General features: G+C 38.5%; 1 protein-coding gene across 1 annotated transcript in view; it reads right to left on the bottom strand.

The window, feature by feature from the left end:
- Nucleotides 1-20,593, bottom strand: part of PROS1 (protein S) — a 70,230-nt gene extending 49,637 nt beyond the window's left edge. Inside the window, exon 1 of the mRNA XM_058731682.1 lies at nt 20,329-20,593. Coding sequence (XP_058587665.1) covers nt 20,329-20,404 — 76 coding nt within the window. The 5' untranslated portion in view covers nt 20,405-20,593. The remainder of the gene's footprint in view (nt 1-20,328) is intronic.
- Nucleotides 20,594-20,963: the final 370 nt, after the last annotated feature.

The raw sequence follows: 20,963 nt of genomic DNA, 5'->3' as shown, positions 1-20,963 counted from the left end.
GATCTTAATATTGGTATCTAAGAATATCTGGTCCCCTGCAAGGGACCCTGCTACAGGACACGGAATAGGTTTGATAACACAGACTATATTCACATTTGTGAAAGGGAAAGTTTTCAAGTGTCCAGAGAGAACTAAGGTAGACATTTAAAGGAATCCTTACATAAGTTTATAGAAGTAGAAGGAAACAAAAAAGCCTCCATTATTTCAGAGATGATGAAACTCACATAAAGAGCATGCAAGATAGTTACCCTAAGTTATAATAGCAAAATTAGGACTTAGATGCCAATGTCCAGACCTGTGACTATCCATTACCATTTGCTGCTTCTCAAAAAACAGACAGAGGGTTCGTTTTCTCCATTGACTAGAGGAATACTAAAAAGGAAAGTTATTAACACCTCCGTCCTAAAGGATAATGAAGCTAACAATAAAAAACTAATTTTGTCTAGATTTGGATGTTTATGTTTTATTTCATCTAGGTTCAAACCAATAATGCTTTAAATTGTCATGGTACTTAATAATTTTCAATGTGTATGTTATTTCATTTTGATCCTCACATAAATAATGAAATAAACTAGAGTGTAGAATTATCATCCCCACTTTCCTTGAGTTACTTAAACTTAAGCTGAGAGAGGCTTCATGATTTAGCCCAAGGTCATAGAGTTAGGATGTGGTCTCATGGGACAGGGATTCAAATATACCCATCCTTCTAATAAAGTGCTCTTTCCTCTGTATATTCTGCCACTAAATGACCACAATGTACTTGATTTAAAGAAAAAAAAAAAGAAATTATGTGACTGTGGCATGGACAAGTTTGATATCTTCAATAAGACATTTACTGTCCTTTAGAAAATAAACCCATCCATTTAACAAGTGTGCTTTCAAAGAAGTCTACTATTCTTTCTCAAAAAAATATAAGCATGACATTACAGATCCGAATTAAAAACTACAGAACTGTAGGATGAGAAAAATATGTGCGTTAGAAGTGCTTTAACCAGATGCCTCCGTCTATCCACCTAAAAGCATCCACCCTGCTGGACTGCTCCATTATTAAAAAGTTCCATTATTTATCAGAATAGTCATGGTATATAAGCATATGTATGCTGTTTTTAAATGATCTCCTTCAATACTAATCACAACTGTTCTAAGTAGAGAGTAATTGTCCCATTTTATACATGAACAAACTACAACTCAGGGAAGCTGAGTTCATCTCACCAAGTTCACACAGCTGATCACAGAGCCAAGCCTGCCTCCAAAACATGTTCTCCTTTTGCATTACTACACTGTGGCTAGTCATTTGTTTCACTTCTTTGGGTCAAGAAGTATTTCAAGTAAGCCTTTGTTAAAACCCAACTTTGCTGCTTGAAATGTGTTACATTCAGATTCAAAATTTCAGGTTATTAGGTTCAGTTAAGAGTCTTTCAAGTTAGAATGATGGAACTATTCACATTTTTAACTTATCTGAGTCCTCCCTTCTTCAAACAGTGTCCATAGCAGGTTCAACAACTACGTCAATAACATAACCATTGTTCAAACATTAACTGGAATTTTCTTGACATTGCTTAACAGCCTTCAAATGTTCCTCTTTCTGTGGGGGCAAATCTTTGTTTTTTGAGCACAAAATTTGATTGTCTTATCTCCAAAAAAGTAATTTATTGTTATTGGTACTTCATCAAAGCACCTGTAATAAGGATAAGCATTAGCCTTATTAATAATTAAGCATTATTGGGGCGCCTGGGTGGCGCAGTCGGTTGAGCGTCCGACTTCAGCCAGGTCACGATCTCGCGGTCCGTGAGTTCGAGCCCCGCGTCGGGCTCTGGGCTGATGACTCGGAGCCTGGAGCCTGTTTCCGATTCTGTGTCTCCCTCTCTCTCTGCCCCTCCCCCGTTCATGCTCTGTCTCTCTCTGTCCCAAAAATAAATAAAAAACGTTGAAAAAAAAAATTTTAAAAATAATTAAGCATTATTAATAATAAGTATTAGCATTGCCTCTGCTCACAGAATTTCCCAGTGTTCAATTCAGTTCCACCACGGTCACAGGGGGGTACTTTCCTCAGGCCCTTTTCCCACTTAAGTTTTCAAACTTGCTACCATCTGTTCAGGGGGTGAGGACCGCAGATCTGCAATTTGCCCAAAACTGATCAGTCAGATGTGAGTGAGGTTTCAGACAAAGGAGATGAAAAAGGTTCATGCTTTAGGAAAGTCCATTCTCTGAATCTTCTCCATTCTGTTCTCTTGTCCTTCGCAAAGCTGGTTCTCACATCCCTCCTTCCAAAAGCTCATCTCTTTTTTAGTTCTGCTTTCTGTCTCTCTTTTCCCCAGGATCTACTTATCTGGCATCCCAAGAATGAAAAACTACCCTAGAAAATGTGTCTGAGAATCTCTGGTGGAATTTGGGTTGGCAGAGTGTTTGAATCCTTGTTTCTGCTTCAGTCTGGGATGAAGCAGGGGAAAATTGCTTTCAATGTACAAATAGAACAACCAGACAATACTCTGAGATATAACTGTGCCTCATGTGTGTCAACTGCTGAAATGGCATGTTTTCATTAGTCAAAGCCTGAGAAACATAGAACTGCATGTAATATAGAAAAACTGTTAGTTAATAATGATGGGAAAACATATGCCCAGATATTACCAATTGTATTTAAAATAGTCACATGATAATCAAATGTAAAATGTTTCATTTTTTTCCATAAAGATTTCTCCCACAGAATATTTCTAATTGAGGAAGGATATTTTAAAATATGAAGGTTGCAGGGACTATGAAAAACCAAAGATAGATTTTTTTTTTAAGGTAGGCTTCATACCTAGCACAAAGCCCAACGTAAGGCTCAAACTCATGACCATGAAATCACGACCTGAGCTGAGATCAAGAGTCGGACGCTCAACTGACTGAGCCACCCAGGCACCCCCCACAAAGATAGATTTTTAATTAGGCATTTGTCAGCCTGTATAATTATTACCAATTTTCAGAGAAGCTTGGGCTACCTTTCAGGAAGATATGCTATGTCTGTATGCATGGTACACTTCAATCTTTTTTTAAGTCAATTTTTTGAAGACAGCTATTACACTTACTTTTCTCTAAAGTTCTTACTTTTGTTTACATTGAGGACTATGCCGCTGAGCAACTGATTCTTCTCATATTTTTATGTTAAAGGTTAGAAACGTGTTAGGAAAAAGTATTCTCTAAAGGTGAATTATCCATTCTTCAAGACGACTAAGCAATAAATAGGCTAGTAAGAAATACTTTAAAAGAGTATAAGGAATAGATCTGGATAAGAATTTAAATCTGGGAAACAAAAAGAGGAAATAATCTGTGAGTTACCTGTTGTACATATAAAGCTGAGTCCTGGAAACATCTGGATTAGAAGAGATGAAGGTTGGCTTTCATTTGGAAGTTGAAAAGCCACTGATGGCATTAAAAAAAAATGCGATCATCGACCCCCATTCTGGATGAGGAGGGAAACAATGCCTGAACTGTTTAGCCACAACTGGAGTGACATGGACCTTTTCCTTACTCCAGGATTTAATTATGACTTTAATTTACAGTCCCTATTCTAGGGGGGGTGGGGATGGGGGAGAACAAATCAAACACTCTGCTATTGTTTACGCAAGGTTAAAACCTTTGATTGTAGCCATAGACAGAGAAAGTGGTACATTTCAGTTATTCCTTCCAAAACAACAAATACTTCTACCCAAAAGACAGCTTATTACCCAGAAAACAAAACAGAACAAAACACTACGTTAATCATTTCTTTCATTTGACTTGTTTGCTCTTGGTGAGTGATAAATTACGGTACTTCATTTGAAGGGACTCAGAGTTCAGATTTTGGCAAGGTGTGGAGAAGAATTTTCTATAGTCCTCTCTTTTCTTCTCTCGACTACCACACTGCAGGCTATACTTCCTGAGGCTACAGCAGGAGGCCTCTTTTATGACGTGCACAAGATATTTCACGCAGTCAGCTCTCCTTGTCTTTTTTATCTCCTACACACTAGGACACCAAAACACCATCTGATTTTGACGTCATGTACCAAGAGGTTACAGCCCAGGAAAAGTTGTGTTTTTGTTCTATTTGACCTATTTGTTAGGATAGCATCAATTAATATTATTAGTTCACTGGCCTGTGTCTGTGTTTATGTTTGGAAAAGCAACAGGCAAACTGTTCCTGGACGTTTTTAAAGGCAACAATGAAAGAGTTGGCCTAATTCTGCACTATCCTACTTCCTGCAGTATCTCCCAGATATGAAACAAGACTTAGAAAGACTCTAGATGCTTCTCCTTTGACTCCTAGGATATATTTTTCTGTAAGTGCTGATGTGAAAATGAGATTATTTGGAATATTGCTATAGTATTGAATAAATGCTTAGAATTCAATTTTTACATTTTTGCTAGCCCTTTGTTGACTTTCTAAAACGCTATAAGATACAGTCTAAATAACAATGGAATAACATAATTTCTTTTAAAAAAGGGAGAAAGCGATTGGAATAAGGAGTGGGAACAAGAAGGATAGTAAAACAAGTAATAAGGAAAGGTACACTTAACATACAGAAACTCAGGCTCACTTAAAAAAGTTAGGGGCGCCTGGGTGGCGCAGTCGGTTAAGCGTCCGACTTCAGCCAGGTCACGATCTCGCTGTCTGTGAGTTCGAGCCCCGCGTCAGGCTCTGGGCTGATGGCTCGGAGCCTGGAGCCTGTTTCCGATTCTGTGTCTCCCTCTCTCTCTGCCCCTCCCCCGTTCATGCTCTGTCTCTCTCTGTCCCAAAAATAAATTTAAAAACGTGGAAAAAAAAAATTAAAAAAAAAAAAAGTTAGCCACAAAATTAAAAAAAAACTACCTCTCTCATTCCATAATAACAAAAATAATAAATTAAGCAATTGTGTTCCACTTGACAAGGCATTATGGACTGAATGTTTGGTATTATGGTCTGAATGTTTATGTCCACCTCCCATCCTCTACACCCGGAATTCATATGTTCAAGTAGAAATCCCCAGTGCAGCTGTATTTGGAAAAGGGGCCTCTAAGGAAATAATTAAGGTTAAATGAGGTCATGAGGGTGGGGCCCTAATACCATACGATTAGTGTCCTTATAAGAGGAAACATTAGCAAGCTTGCACACCCCCTTCCGGCCGCCCCCCCCCCCACCCCGCTTCTCTCTCCCTGCAAGCATATGGGCCCTGAGGAAAGGCCATGTGAGAACACAGTGAGAAAACAAGGTCTGCAAGCCAGGAAGAGAGTCCTCACTAGAAACTAAAGTGGCCAAAACTTTCACCTTGGATTTTCCAGCCTCCAGAACTGTGAGAAAATATTTTCTCTTGTTTAAACCATGTAGTCTATGATATTTTTGTCAGAGTGGTCCAAGCAGACTAATATATAAGGCAAGAAGGTTGGTGACTATTTCTAGATGCTCTTTAAAGACATAGAAAGTGGTGTTTATGGTTAGTGATGTTAAAGGGCATTTATAGGTTCTCTATCCAAGACAGCATTAAAATGACTGCAGGATATTTTAAAAAGGAAAAAACAACAACAGTTGAGACAATGGGAAGGGTCTTTGGCAGATAAGAACTCTAACAAATTCTCCAGAAGCTGGAAAGCTGAGGAAAACCTGTTAATAAATAAGGGAGAGGAAGCCTTGACCCAAAATACACCCATAGAGATGTAACAGAAGTAAGAATGCTCTTGCCTTTGGGAAATAAAAGCTCAGAAAGACTGTAATACAGCATTTAGTGGGAGAGTGGGAGAAAGGCAACTAGAAGCAGAAGATTAATTTGAAAGTCCAGCAATGACACAGCACTGGTTTCCCAGTACATCACAAAATACATGAAGCAGTACACTTAGAGTAGGCTCACTAAACATTAATTGTATAAATGAATCATGTAATGAGTGTACGTAGGGCTACCAGCTAACTCTCCCTTTAAAAAAAAAAAAAGAAAGGAAGAAAAAAAAAAGACCAGCAGGAAGCCACACAACGGAGTCACCTAAAGCCTACCCAGTACTGTTGCTTAAATATGAAGAGACAACCAAGAATCCTCAGAAATATGGAGGAAAAAAATTAACAGCTACCAATAGCATGAAAAAGAAAACCAATATGAGAAAAAACAGGTAATTCAGAGAAGAGAACTTTAAAAAAACTTTTTTAAAGTCTAATGAATATTGTCATAGTGACTTAAGAAGATAATGAATCCGTAAAAGGATGAAAGTAAAATCAAAGAAAAAAATACTTCAAGAAATTTACAATATGATTGCCAGTATAAAAGGTTTGAAAGAAAAAGTTAAAGAAATCTCCTGGAATATAGAGCGAAATTTTAAAGATATAAAAACATGAGAGTCAAAGTCATGAAGGATCAATTCTGGAAGAGTTCTAGAAAGAAAACAGAGGCTATGGAGAGAGGAAATTATCATGTAAATACAGGTAGAAAAATTTTTGGAGCTGATGAGAAATACTAATGTTCATATAAAGATGGTATTAAAGACACAGAAGATAACTTAAAAATGTATACTAAATATCCTAAAATAAATTGAGAGGATCTGGCATCCATAAAACAAAAGTAGGCTGCTATGAAAAGGGAGGAGAGAATTAAAATACGATTTTGAAATAAAAAAGTTAATGGATAAACTGAAAAACAGAACGGACTACTTTTCTCTCCCACCCCAAGAAAGTCACCCCCCATTTATATCCCTATTGCACTGACAAAAATTTAAAAAGAAGTTCATGTCTAATGTTGGTAAAGATGAGAGGAATTAGGGACCCTTAAAATCTACTTTTAAAACCAAATTTCCAGGGAGAAATCTAACAATATATACCCAAAGCCTTTAGACATTCAGCTAACCATTCTATTTCTAGGAAATTAATCTGAGGAAATGAATATGGACAAATGTAAAGAAACACTTATGAATATGTTCATCACAGTATTATTGATACAAGCAAAACACTGGAAATAATGTAAATCTCCAAAGATACATTTTTGGTTAAATATATTATGATGAACATATATGAAAGAAAATTATAAATCTACTTTAAAGTGTGACAGAATTTATGGATATGAAAGCCATTATATCTTAATTTTATTTTTTTAATTAATTAATTTTTTAAAATTTACATCCAAGTTAGTTAGCATACAGTATAATAATGGTTTCAGGAATAGAATTTAGTGATTCATCACTTATACATAACACCCAGTGCTCATCTAACAAGTGTCCTCCTTAATGCCCTTTGCCCATTTAGCCCATCACCCTACCCCAAATCCCTCCAGCAACCCTCAGTTTGCTCTCTGTATTTAAGAGTCTCTTATGGTTGGTCCCCCTCCCTGTTTTTATATTATTTTTGATTCCCTTCCCTTATGTTCATCTGTTTTGTATCTTAAAGTCCTCATATGAGTGAAGTCATATGATACCTGTCTTTCTCTGACTAATTTTGTTTAGCATAATACACACTAGTTCCATCCACATTGCTGCAAATGAGAAAATTTCATTCTTTTTGATCACCAAGTAATATTCCATTGTATATATATACCACATCTTCTTTATCCATTCATCAGTCGATGGACATTTGGGCTCTTTCCATAGTTTGGCTATTGTTGATAGTGCTGCTATAAATATTGGGGTGCATATGCCCTTTCAAAACAGCATACCTATATCCTTTGGATAAATATCTAGTAGTACAATTTCTGGGTCATGGAGTATTTCTATTTTTTAATTTTTTGAAGAACCTCGATACTGTTTTTCAGAATGGTTGCACCAGTTTGCATTCCCACCAGCAGTGCAAAAGGTGCAAATACTCGCCAGCATCTCTTGTTGCCTGGGTTGTTCATTTTAGCCATTCTGACAGGTGTGAGGTCGTATCTCATTGTGGTTTTGATTTGTATTTCATTGATGATGAGTGATGTTGAGCATCTCTTCACGTGTCTGTTGGCCATCTGGATGTTTTCTTTGGAGAAGTATCTATTTATGTTTTTTGCCAATTTCTTCAATGGATTATTTGTTGTTTGGGTGTTGAGTTTGATATGTTCTTTATAGATTTTGGATACTAACCCTTTATCTGATATGTCATTTGCAAATATTTTCTCCTATTCCATCGGTTGCCTCTTAGTTTTGCTCATTGTTTCCTTCATTGTGCAGAAGCTTTGCATCTTGAAGAGATCCCAATAGTTCATTTTTGCTTTTGTTTCCCTTGCCTCCGGAGAAATGTCAAGAAGTTACTGTGGCCCAGGTCAAAGAGGTTTTTGCCTATTTTCTCCTCTAGGATTTTGATGACTTCCTGTCTTATGTTTAGGTCTTTCATCCATTTTGAGTTTATTTTTGTGTATGGTAGGAAAGTGATCCAGTTTCACTTTTTGAATGTCGCTGTCCAGTTTTCTCAACACCATATGCTGAAGAGACTTTTTTCCATTGGATATTCTTTCCTTCTTTGTCAAGGATTAGTTGGCCGTATGTCTGTGGGTCCATTTCTGGGTTCTCTATTCCATTCCATTGATCTATGGGTCTGTTTTTGTGCCAGTACTATACCATCTTGATGATTACAGCTTTGTAATACAGCTTGAAGTCCAGAATTGTGACGCGTCCAGCTTTGGTTTTCTTTTTCAGGATTGCTTTGGCTATTCAGGGTCTTTCCTGGTTCCATATAAATTTAAGGATTGTTTGTTCTAGCTTTGTGAAGAATGCTGGTGTTATTTTTATAGGGATTGGATTGAATGTGTAGATTGCTTTGGGTAGTATTGACATTGTAACAATATTTGTTCTTTCAATCCATGGGAATGGAATGTTTTTCCACTTTTTTGTGTCTTCTTCAATTTCATTCATAAGCTTTCTACAGTTTTCAGTATATAGATTTCTCACCTCTTTGGTTAGGTTTATTCCTAGATATTTTATGGGTTTTGGTGCATCATATATTTAGGTGAAACATCAAGTTCAAAATAATGTTAGAAAAAAATAAAATAAAATACAAAATAAATTTAAAAGGGACACCTGGGTAGCACAGTCAGTTAAGTGTCTGACTTAGGCTCAGGTCACAATCTCATGGTTTGTGGGTTCTAGCCCTGCGTTGGGCTCTGTGCTGACAGCTGAGAGCCTGGAGCTGGCTTCGGATTCTGTGTCTCCCTCTCTCTCTGCCCCTACCCACCCCCTCCCAAAAATAAACATTAAAAAATAATAATAATAATAAAAGAAAAAAAATAGTATTAGAGCACAATTCCATTCTTGTATTTATGTATTTTAATTTCTAAGAATGTGTATATGTAGACAAGTTTGCTTAGAAGAATATAAAGCAAAACAATACTTTGGTCTCTGGCTAATGAACTATAGATGGATTTTATTTTTTTGTTTAGTGCAATATTAGAGTGAATATCTGTATTCCCAAATTAGATTATATTAATCATGGATTACTTGAATGGTTTAAAAATGTTAGGGAGTTGGTAGAATACAGCTGGTAGTTTAAGCTGGAAAAAGATGTTCAATGAGGCTAGAAGGTCAAGTGGAAGCCAAGGAAACTTTAATATTTAAGGAAAAACAGAGATCAACAAAACAACAGAAGTAGAATTAGTAACACACATATATAGAGAAAGAAAGAATAAATTTTTTTTAAGCAGGCTTCACACCCTGCACGGATCCCAAAGCAGGGCTTGAACTCATGACCCTGAGATCAAGACCTGAGCTGAGATCAAGAGCAGATGCTCAACCGACTGATCTACCCAAGTGTCCCAGGAGAGAAAGAAAAGTTGAAGATAATGTTTATAGACATAAAAGGAGGTCAATTTCAAAAAGATAATTTCAATAGTGTCAAATGTTGCAAGGAACTTATTAATAATAATTACCATGATTTGCGATGAGAGGTGAAATGTAGTTGGTTTAACAATAGGATCACCATTAAAATTCCCCATCACCAATACCAGCGGGAGGTATACCAGAAGGAAGAAAGGAAATAGAAACTGCTAGAATAAACTACTTCCTCAAGAAGTTCAAATGAGAGCTGGAAAAGAAAGAGGGGGTAATAACTTTCTGTAGAGGGGGAGTAAAGGTAGCATTTTCCTAAAGATGGGAAGGTGAATCACAGAACAGCTGTAAAACTCAATGAGAAAATGCCAAAGACACCATTTTGAAATATGGAAACTATCACACAAACACATGAAGTTATAATTTCACCATTTTTATGAAGATTTAAAAGCCATTTTTCTTGAATGTGTCTTTTCAAAGTCCATTCCAAAAAAAATGAACAAGAGGACTAAGAAGAATTCTACTAATGGCCTAGAACCAGTTTATATTACTTTACTTACTGTAGAAACACTCAGAATCTATTTAGATAAATATCCTTACTTCACTTCCCCTCAAGCCTGGAGGATTCAATTTCTATAGTTAGAACAATATAATATAAACAAAACTCTTATATGAGGTTGTTTCCTATACTAGAGTAATAACACAATTTATTATAGTTATTAAAAACAAAAAGGTATGGAAACCAATTTGACAATAAATTTCACATATTTAAAAAAAAAAAGGTTAAAAAACTTAAATTAAATTGACCCAGGGAAAAAAAATAAATAAAATAAATAAAATAAAAACAAAAAGGTAAACAAGGAATAAAAAGCATCAAAACTCCCACTGAGTATTGTATGTAAATGATGAATCACTGAATTCTGCTCCTGGAACCAATGTTGCACTGTATGTTAACTACCTAGAATTTAAATAAAAATTTGAAAAGAAAAAAAAAGCATCATGCCTCTACTCTCTAAAGACACTCACTATTAAAATGTTATCCATTTTCTTCCAATATTCTGTGTGCACAGTATTTTCTTGTCTAAAATTAATGAATTATTAATATTGTTAATTAATTAATATTATTATAATTATTTATTTATGTATTTCCCAAATATATGTACAATAAAATAGGAATATTTAGGTAAAAAGGATTTGCTTCACTTAATAGAAAAAAGAGTCAAGACTACTATCTGTTTTTGCATCACCAAGGTGAGTTTTTTCTTTTAGTGTTAACAAAACATTTACCCCCAATCAAAGCTTAACAATTTAAAAATAGCTTGAGTTTTGCTAATGTCACATACCAACTTGACCTTTTTTTTTAAGTCTATTTATCTGTTTTGAGAGAGAGAGAGAGAGAGCAAGAACAAGCGGGGGAAGGCCAGAGAAAAAGAGGGAGAGAGGGAGAATCGCAAGCAGGCTCCCCACTCACAGAGCAGAGCCTGATGCAGGGCTTGAACTCACCAACTACGAGCTCATGACCTGAGCTGAAACCAAGGGTTGGATGCTTAACCAACTGAGCCACCCAGGTGCCTCCATCTTGCGCTATTTGATTCACTGACTGGTGACCAAAACCCCAATCACTTACCTGATAAAACGTCTCTTAAGACTTCTGCATTCTTTTGTAGCTGAGGTTCTCATGAGTCACTACTCACTCAGTGTGTTAGCTTTCAGTAAACTGTTCAACTCCGTTGCATCTTATGGAACTCTTCTCTTGGTTCTTAACCAACTTAAATGTGGAAATAACCTCTTCTGAAGAAACACTGGGGGTAGGTGGCAGGGGGAAGGTACGAAGGGCTATGGTTTACATTAAAGCAATTTTTGCAATTTAAAGTTGAGTCTCAAAAAAAAAAAAAAGCCAGTTCCTAAAGGTCCTCTGTCCATCTCACATCTAATAATTTCTTCCTGGAGACCTTTTCACAAGCTGCATTCTCTTGCCTTGTGCTCGCTTCTTTTCTCCCTTCTCTGACATCCTCTCCCCTTCTGTATCCCTGGTTGCCTCCTACTGCTATCCCCTACTGCCACCCCTGTAAATTTCTGCTCACTTCTTATGCAAAACCATTGATCACTCTTTTCTACTATCTCCTTATAGACCAAACATGATTCAAATTTTTAACGTGCATAGGAGTTACCTGGAATCTTCTTAAAATGCATATTCTGAATTGGTAGGTCTGGGGTGGGGCCAGAGAGGCTTCATTTCTAATAAGCTCACAGGTAATGCTCCCACTACTGGTTCATGAACTATTCTAGAACAGCAAAGCTATAGATCATGTGTTCAGGACTTCACTTTCTAAACCTAAAGCCACTTTTCAATCTAAAATAGTAACAGTTCTCACAAGAAATAATTTCAGTATCACCTATTACCCTATTTTTTTTCACCTTGCTACATTAACCACCAACTCACTGTCATCATAGTATGTCCCCAGCTTAGGTCTATTGGGCACAGTTAATTATGCCCTCCCTATTTAACAAGTAGTTATTACAACCTCACATTTTGTAAGTATATTACCAAAGGTAAAATAAGCAGTAAGTATTTGTGTTTCTCTTAGAGGAAGAAATAGTAATCTTAACCTTAGAGGAAAGAATTTGTAACAGAAACAATGCTGACCAAATATTCCATGTGCTTCCTTGGGTTGGAACTAACAGAACTATAAGCAGAAGTGAGTTTTGTCACTTCAGCACACAAATCCACCTCCTACACTGCTCTCCCTTCTCCTTCCTCTCATTGGAGAGATCAGTGCACTTGGAAGAGGACGCTTCAAATGAGATCTCAGCCCTGGTGGACCCCTTGATTTTAGCTTTATGAGACCCTGAGCAGGTCCCTGGACTTGAGCCTGGACTACAAGATAATAAATTGTGCTGTTTCAAGATGCCACGTTTGCGGTAATTTGTTATACAACAATAGAAAACCAATACAAAAGGCATGTGTAATTTTCCATCAGGCTGAATGTGTTAATATTGCCGATTCCATCCCATGTGCTAGCTAGGGCCACCAGTTTCAGTTCTAACAGGGGCTTGGTTGGCTAATGCCATCCTAGACAAAACCTCGGCACACCCTAAAATGACTGAAAATCCAGACATTCCTTGGCATAGTATTAAAGCAAGAATTCATAAAGACTAGGAGACAGACATTCTGGCTTGAATCTGTCACATTGTTCCTACCTATTCACTTCCTCACTTACCCATCCCACCTCCCAGTATGAAATAAAAGAAGGCATTTTCAAGATTATCACAGAAATAATTATTAAGGAACCCACTGGGCCTTCTAAAAGGGATTTTACTGGCTGTTCTCCCTGGATCAGAAATGCTGGTAGGAGAGGTTGCAATAGAAATGGGCTCCCAGATCTCAGGTGGAATGGGAAGAACCTGGGGGGTGGGTGGCTGAGCTTAGGTGGCAGCCCATATTCACATGAATCAAAGTCAAGGTGTTGTAGTGATTGAATGTTGGAGAAAGAATTAACAGGTGAAGATCCTCCTCGAATGAGATGGGAAGACAACCCACAAAGTTCTTCACTGGTTTTTTTTTATCCAAAAACTCGGTGGGTTAGCAAGCAGAGGCTGTACTTCAGTCACAATACAAAGAAATCGCCACGTCTCCTGAATCACCAATCTTGAGTCAGTTGATGGATCCAGAACCTCTCGAATGGAGGAGAGGAGAGATGCCCTTGAAGAACCCTCCTGTATACTGTGAACTTTTCTCCTTATTCTCTCCAAAGCAAGTTAACTTTATTGGGTAACTGCACTAAGGGAAAAGATCCCAAAAACCTTTAGTGATTATTAGATATTGGCCTTTAGGGAAGCAAAGCATCTAAAATCTAAGGTTTCTCATTAGAACTGAAGCTTATGGGGGTCAGTTGATTATGGGAATTGTGTACTAAAACTACCTAAAACTACCTATTGTGTCCAATAAAACTCAAACTCCAAACTGATCCATTCCCCTGAGAGCATTGAACTATTTTTAGCAACAGTTTGGTCATGCTAGAATATTACTGCCCAAAGTGAGAGACAACCTTTTATAAACCTAGGTGTCCAACACTAAGGTGGAAGAATACATATTTGTGGACCTCTCATTTTTGAGGCATATTCCATTTTTAGGTGTTCTATTCTGATCTGTTTACCCTATGAATCCAAAAGGTGCCAGATGTAGATGGGAACCAGAATAAGAAAATGCTCTCTACCTATTTCAAAGTTCAATTCAAGCAGTCTGTCAGTCAGACTAGCCAGTGACCCATCAGATCCAATTGTGTCAAATTGTCCATAGGATGGCAGGGTACTTTGGTCCTATACCGGGTACCATAGCAAGTCCCAAAAGAAGAATTTCCGTAGAGGTCCTTCCGATTAGAGAGCAAGTCACATTTCTTTCTGCAAGTAACTAGTCTACCCTTGACAAACTGTTCCTGGCATCCTTTTGGACCTCAGTGAAATCTGCAAATCTGACCACAGGATACCTGGTGACCATGTGATTTAAATAGCTCATCGTGAACTGGCTGCTACCTTTTCCATCTAGCCAGAAATTTAGTTATGACGGCAGTTCAACTGTGACATGTTCAAATGGTATGAACAAGATGGAACTAAAGGCAAAACTATGTGGCCTGAGCAGGTTGCTCACTTTTCTAACTTGAAGAAGTCCTCCTGTAAGCTCCCTTTACAGCCTTAGGAGGGAAAGCCCATGACCAACCTACTGAAGATGCAAATCAACCTACGGAAGATGAAATCTCTAGTTTACAGATACTTCTTTGTAATGTACCAATATGAGCAAGAGATAGATCTGCTATGAAGATACAGCTTACAATGAACAAATAAACAAACTACAGCCTCCCTGCGGCTGAAATAGAATCCTGAGGAGAAACAGAATTTCTGGAGAAACAAAAACCTCACAATGGGCAGACATATAAGCAGTATTTCTCATTGTCCACTTTGCTTGGAACGAGATCAGGATCTATTCTGCTTCCTGAATGGTTGTAAATGGTCTGCTTAGTTGTTCAGAGACCCAAAAAGAGCTAGATATCAGGTCTAGAGACAAGGAAGTTTGGAAAGAATTGCCCAGAGCTGAGAATATTTCTTTTCCAGTTGAATACTCACAACATAGCACCACACCAGAGAAGTTCTTAATAATAAGAGGGGATAGAATGATCCACTTAAGGATTGTCAGTTGTGTTCCTTTCCAAGGCAATCTAGTACAAGGGTCACAAACTCAGAAATCTACAAGTTTCAGATAGATACCATAAATAAGAGAAGAGAATTTAATGAGAGATGACAGGGGATGCTTAGAATTGTGGTTAACTGGATAGAGTATATTCTATCTCAAGAAGGCAGCTTTGACTGTGTGTCCAGTATGACCAGATCTTCCTTTATTTGCTTTCCTTTTTTTTCTTTTTAATTTTTTTTTTAATGTATATTTTTGACAGAGAAAGACAGAGCACAAGCAGGGGAGGGGCAAAGAGAGAGGGAGACACAGAATCTGAAGCAGGCTCCAGACCCTGAGCTGTCAGCACAGAGGGGGATGTGGGTCTTGAACCCATGAACCGCAGTATCATAACCTGAACCACCCAGGTGGCTGCTCCCCCTTTAGTTGTTTTTCAAGAGAAGTCATAACACAAACTTTTTAGATGAAATTTCCTGATCTTTAAAATGCCATGAAGGCCAAACATACAAGTCCGTGGGTACCTTTGGTGCTAAGGCTATCTCGGGTTATCACTTGCTGTGTCACTGGGTCTACTGTTGTTCGATACACATACCAGGTGGCAAGGATGGAGACTACGTATTGACTCAACTATACAGATTTTTCCTCCCTCAGATCTACTAGGCTCTTACTACTAAAAGACACCACATTTGCCGGCAAAATTACCATTCCTTCTGCTGTTAGAGATTAGACGCATTGCAAAATTCAATCAGATACCTGGTGAATCGTTGATTAATTAGGGCTCTTTTATCATGCAGGAGCAGCACACTGTTCCCAGACACAGAGATATTTATTCTGTATTTAGATTTAGTTTTTCTATCGGTATCACTGTTGTTAGGCTTACTTAATGCTTTATGCTAACCACACAACTTTACCTCTAACTAAAGAATTAACTCCACGGTTAAGGAAATACGTCAATAGGATGTTGATTATGGTGTTCATGGGTCCTACTGTGTACTCTAATACCTGAAAGGAGCTAGCCTTATAGCATGATGGACTGACCAATTATTGAAGGTTCTGTTACCGCCTTTTCAGACACAACACTATCTTCCAAAATGTGGTTAAAAGACGTGGTATGTTTTGGGGGCCCCTTGCTGGCTCAGTCGGTAGAGTCAGTGACTCTTGATCTTGGGGCTGTGAGTTTGAGACCCACATTGGGCATAGAGCTTACTTAAAAAAATGTGGTACATGTTTTGTACTAGACATCATAAAATTTAGTGCTTTTCCCCCCTAAAGCTAAAATACACAGGTCAGGAATAAAGGTAGAAAGGGAAGAAGTAGTTGTCATGATATGATGCTTACTGACTGTCATGGATTGAAAGGTGCCCCCTATAAAGATGGTAATGACCTAATCCCCCACTACTTACAAATATGACCTTATTTGGAAAAAGCAGTTTTGCAGATGATCAAGTTAAGACAAGGTCATAAGAGTCAACTCTAATCCAATATGATTGATGTCTTTATCAAAAGGGGGAATTTGCAATGGAACCACTAATGCAGAGGAAAAATGATGTGAAGACAGGGAAAATGCCATCGATAAACCAAGAGATGTCTGAGGCTACCAGAAGCCAGGAGAGAGGCATGAAACAGATTCTCCCTCACAGCTCCCAGAAGGAATCAATCCTGCTGACACCTTAATCTCAGACCTCTAGTTTCCAGAACTGTGAGACAATAAATTCTGTTGTTTAAGCCACCCAGTTTGTGGTACTTTGTTACAGCAGCCTAAGAAATTAATTCAATGACCCATTCCCAGTGTTTTTGCTTTCTTCCCTTGTTCATCTCAAAATTGGTAAACCAAGAAGAAATGCATTCACCATGGGACTTAATATATTTTCACTGAATTAGAAGCTGAGACTGTTATGTAGCCATTTCAAGTTCCTTATTCCTGTTGAAAAAAAAATTAAGAAGATTGTGCTGGTATGACAATAATCAAGGCAAAAGAGTGATGTTGCTACATATAAATCAAGGCTAGAAGGAGTGCTGCTCCCTCAAGATGACTATTATGCACAATAGAAATAGTCAAAGAGACGGATACAACCGACCACAGCTAGAACAAGGCTCAGATTCTTCCTGAATAAGGGTGTGGTTCATCTCAGAGAGCAGACAAAAAAATCAAATATAAGGGAACTACCTGAAAGCAAGAGACAAGTCGAATTGGGTAGTGAAGGAGGAGGTCGTAAATACCAGGTCCAGCTCAAAAGAAAGAAAGACAGTTCACCCTAAAGTCAGTACTTGTATTCCCTCGCTGTCTTTTGATTATTATTGTTATATTATTATTGTTGTTGTTATTATTATTATAGTATTGGTACACTACAATGTACCATTTTATCCACAAGGCATAGCATATTGACATGAGAGGAGGCAGACACATCACTCAATGATCCCCTAAACTAGGAAATGGTAGCCTTGAGCCTTCCTCTTTGGATGTGGTGACTGGAATCTTCTAAGAAGGAGGTCCTTTCTGCTGTACCTTAGTTATTTGCATTATATGAAAAATATCTGCATTATACTTGAAATATTTGCAAATGGTGTTTATGGAAAGAAGGGCATATGTGAATGTTGTACAACCAATTAGAATGTGTAGACTTCTCTTGTTTCTGCTTCCTTTGCAGGATGCATCCCTTCGCTGGAGCTGTCGGGGCACTTCACCTGATTCTAGTGACCTGTCAGTCACAGGACTCTCCAAAACGATCAAGCTCTCTCTCCTAGGAATTTTGATCATGAGCGGGGACACCCAGGACTAGAAGGCAGTTAGAACCCAGTCATCTGATGGCAGCTCCTAACAGTGAGTGCATGAGTTCCCACTGTATAGATCACAGAAATGCCCAAGTTCCTGGCTTCTGTAGGCCGAGTTATTCACCATGCCATTCAGTAGTCTTCCAATAAATTCACTCAGCTTGCTCTTCCTTCCTTCCTTCCTTCCTTCCTTCCTTCCTTCCTTCCTTCCTTCCTTCCTTTCTTCCTTTCTTTCTTCCTTTCTCTTTCATTCCTTTTTTGTTCTTTCATTCTTTCTCTTTCGTTTTCTTTTCTTTCTTTCTTTCTTTCTTTCTTTCTTTCTTTCTTTCTGCATTAGTTAGCAAGAGTTCATTACTGTTGCTTGTACCTAAAGAATATTGATATCTGTGTTATCAAGCTTCTCATTTTTTTCTCATAATATGTCGAAAATTTAAATACAGATCATTTAGGTGTGAAGAGGATATTGAACGTGGTGGACAGAAAAGGTCTATCATGAAGCAGTACTTATGTAACCTGGCATAGAATTGATGATAAGAGAATGTGGCAAAGGGTATTGTGGTGGTTGTAGCAGAAATTGTCTCTAACTCACCCCAACCTTAAAAAAGTCTCTCCATCAGTGCAACATTTTGAACTCTGAAATAAAGGGAATATAAGAGAATACAGGTAAACAGTGAATGGAATAGTTAGGGAGAGAAGAGAGTGAAAAGGAGAAGAAAAATATGAGTCAGTAATGTTAAGAGTACACTCACTATATCCACCTACAAGAGGAACTCTGGATAGGGCCAAACTAGTCAGAGAAGATCTCTTTTCTCCTATTTCTCTTCACCACAATTCTTAGTGGCAAATGATGAAATATGTAGACAGTATATATTTTAAATCTGTCTCTCCTTTTCTGTCTCTCTCTCTCATATTTATTCTAAATATAAGAGATATTAAAAATCTTTCGTATATACAAATGTCTGCAAATTCAGTTAACATCTCTGACCAATTCTTGTTAAAAGAAAGATGTTGAACTGGACAATTTCTAACAACTCTCGAAACTAAAACCGTGATTTGTAAACCTTTTTCTTGAAATAGCAACTATATCTCTATGGACTAACCAATGAATTATAAATCAAATATTTAGAGTTCTAATTCTATCTCAAATTTAAAATCTTAGGGAGTAAAAACATTCCAGCTGTATCTTGGTTTCCTCATCAGTTAACCAGAGATTATTTTTAATCCAATGAAACTATTCATATTTATTAAAAATAAAGGCAATATAGGGCCAACTATTCTTTATGTGATGTATTCGTACAATTAATTTCTCTATTCTATCAGGGTTTGTATATAACAAGTGCATCTCTTCATATATATGGTTTGATTACCTGTGTGTAATACATACAGACATTCACATCATTTTTAACTCTGTCTAGATTCAATGAAAATGTAACAATCTCTACAGAAAGAAAGGGTTTGTGATGACAAGGAGTGAATGTTGGGAGATACTTTTGCCTCTTTCTGGTTACCAGGCAAATATTTGATTGTTCTAATGAACCATATAAATCATAAATTCATACATGTGGTCTACATATAGGCTTAATGACAGTGGTTTGAATAGAAATGCTGCTATTGTAGCTCTTTAATATAAAATCAACAGATGATGTTTTAACCTGTAAACTAGAATTTTAAAATACCTCATTCATCCTGATCAGTAACTGATACAAACTAGTGGAATGTTAGTAAATTCCTACTGAATTCTCCTAAAATTACCATCTTTGAAAAGTTTCCACAGGAGCTTGAAGCAGCCTAAACGTTTTTGCAATTCAAAGTTTATCTCTCCCATGCCATTTCCTGAGAATAAAATGTAGCACAAGTAAGCATTTTTAATCAGGGAGCATGCTTAAACTTTAGAAAACAAATTAACAGGCAATCAAAATGTACTAAATGCCTCAATATTCCTTATATACTTTACAGAGAAAAACTCAATATCCTGCCTTGAATCCACCCGTGGGAACATAAAGAACTGGAAATACAAAAATAAAGTACAAAGAATTCATGCCATGACCTCAGATCAGTGACAGTGTCAAAAATAGTACAAAATGATCCGAGAAACACAACATTTAACAGTCCTTTTGATTTCAAGGTTAGAAAATGACATCTGCCTACTGCCATGCAAACCAGCAGTGATCCTAAAACAATTGTTTTGTCAATGTTGAGATAAGCAAACCAAGTTCAAAGTCCAGAAATTGCAAAAGGGAGGTAAATTGCAACAAGGGGTGCTGCCTGGGGACAGCCACTTGTACAAAGGGTATAAAATATAGTAGGTTGCCTTTTCCCCCCTATTGTTATACTGGAAGGTGCTCATCCCTGTCTTCTGACTGGGGACTTCAGCTGTTGAGGGCCAGTGGGTAGGTGTTGTAATTCCTTCACTGATATTTAGTGTCACCCGGGTTCTTGAATCTGTCCTGTAGGCAGCGCTTGACTCCCAGAGCAGGGCAATATCGCCCCTGCCCCACCATTACACTGCCCGCTAGATCCCCGGCTGCCTCCATCAGCCCGGAGATTGTCGGGACTTACTGGAAACTTTCTAGCAGGCTGCAGCCCCAGACGAGAAAATCCTATCGACAGGGCTCCTGGTTCAGAGGGCGCTGCTGGGGAGAGAAGACAGGACGCTATTGCTTACTCACAGTTTGCCTCGGAGACGGGGAGCACTAGCACGAGGCACGCCAGCAGCGCCCCACAGCGCCCACCCAGGACCCTCATCGCGGAGCGGGCGGAGGCGCGGGCGGGGACCCGGACCGTGGCGCGGCGCGGCGGGGACCTGCGAGCCGGGGCGCCGCTCTCCGAGGACTGCGGCGCGGCGGCGCCTGCGAGCGAGCGCTCCGGTGGAACAAGCGGGAGCCGGGGGCGGGGGGACCGCCCGCTCCCAGCCCCCAGCCCGAGAGGGGAAGTGATAACGAGGACTTTTCCAGGAAGCTTTTCGACGCTGGGGGGCAGGGCTCCGGGAGAGTGTTGGAGGCCTAGTAAACACGGTGGAGACACCTTCCTCGCCCGCTCCCGAGCTCCTGCGTTTCGTTCCCAGTCTCCGCAATGTGAACTTGCCCGAGAAGGGAAGTTAAACGCAGTGGAAACCTCTAGCGAGCTAGGGTGAGAGGCTCAGGGGCCGGGGAGCATTGAGGACTCAGAGGACAGGGTATCCGAGCTAAGATGGAAAAATCATGCCGAGACACTCTGATGTTGGGGATGAAGACATTCATCAAGCCTAGAAGCGAGTAACTCCAGGAAGGCGACAGAGAAGAGAGAGAATGGAAACAAATGGGAT

Source organism: Neofelis nebulosa, chromosome 5 (assembly GCF_028018385.1).
Source record: "Neofelis nebulosa isolate mNeoNeb1 chromosome 5, mNeoNeb1.pri, whole genome shotgun sequence".
Taxonomy (NCBI): Eukaryota; Metazoa; Chordata; class Mammalia; order Carnivora; family Felidae; genus Neofelis; species Neofelis nebulosa.
Note: the sequence above shows the minus strand (reverse complement) of the source record. Positions and strands in the feature narration are given on the sequence as shown.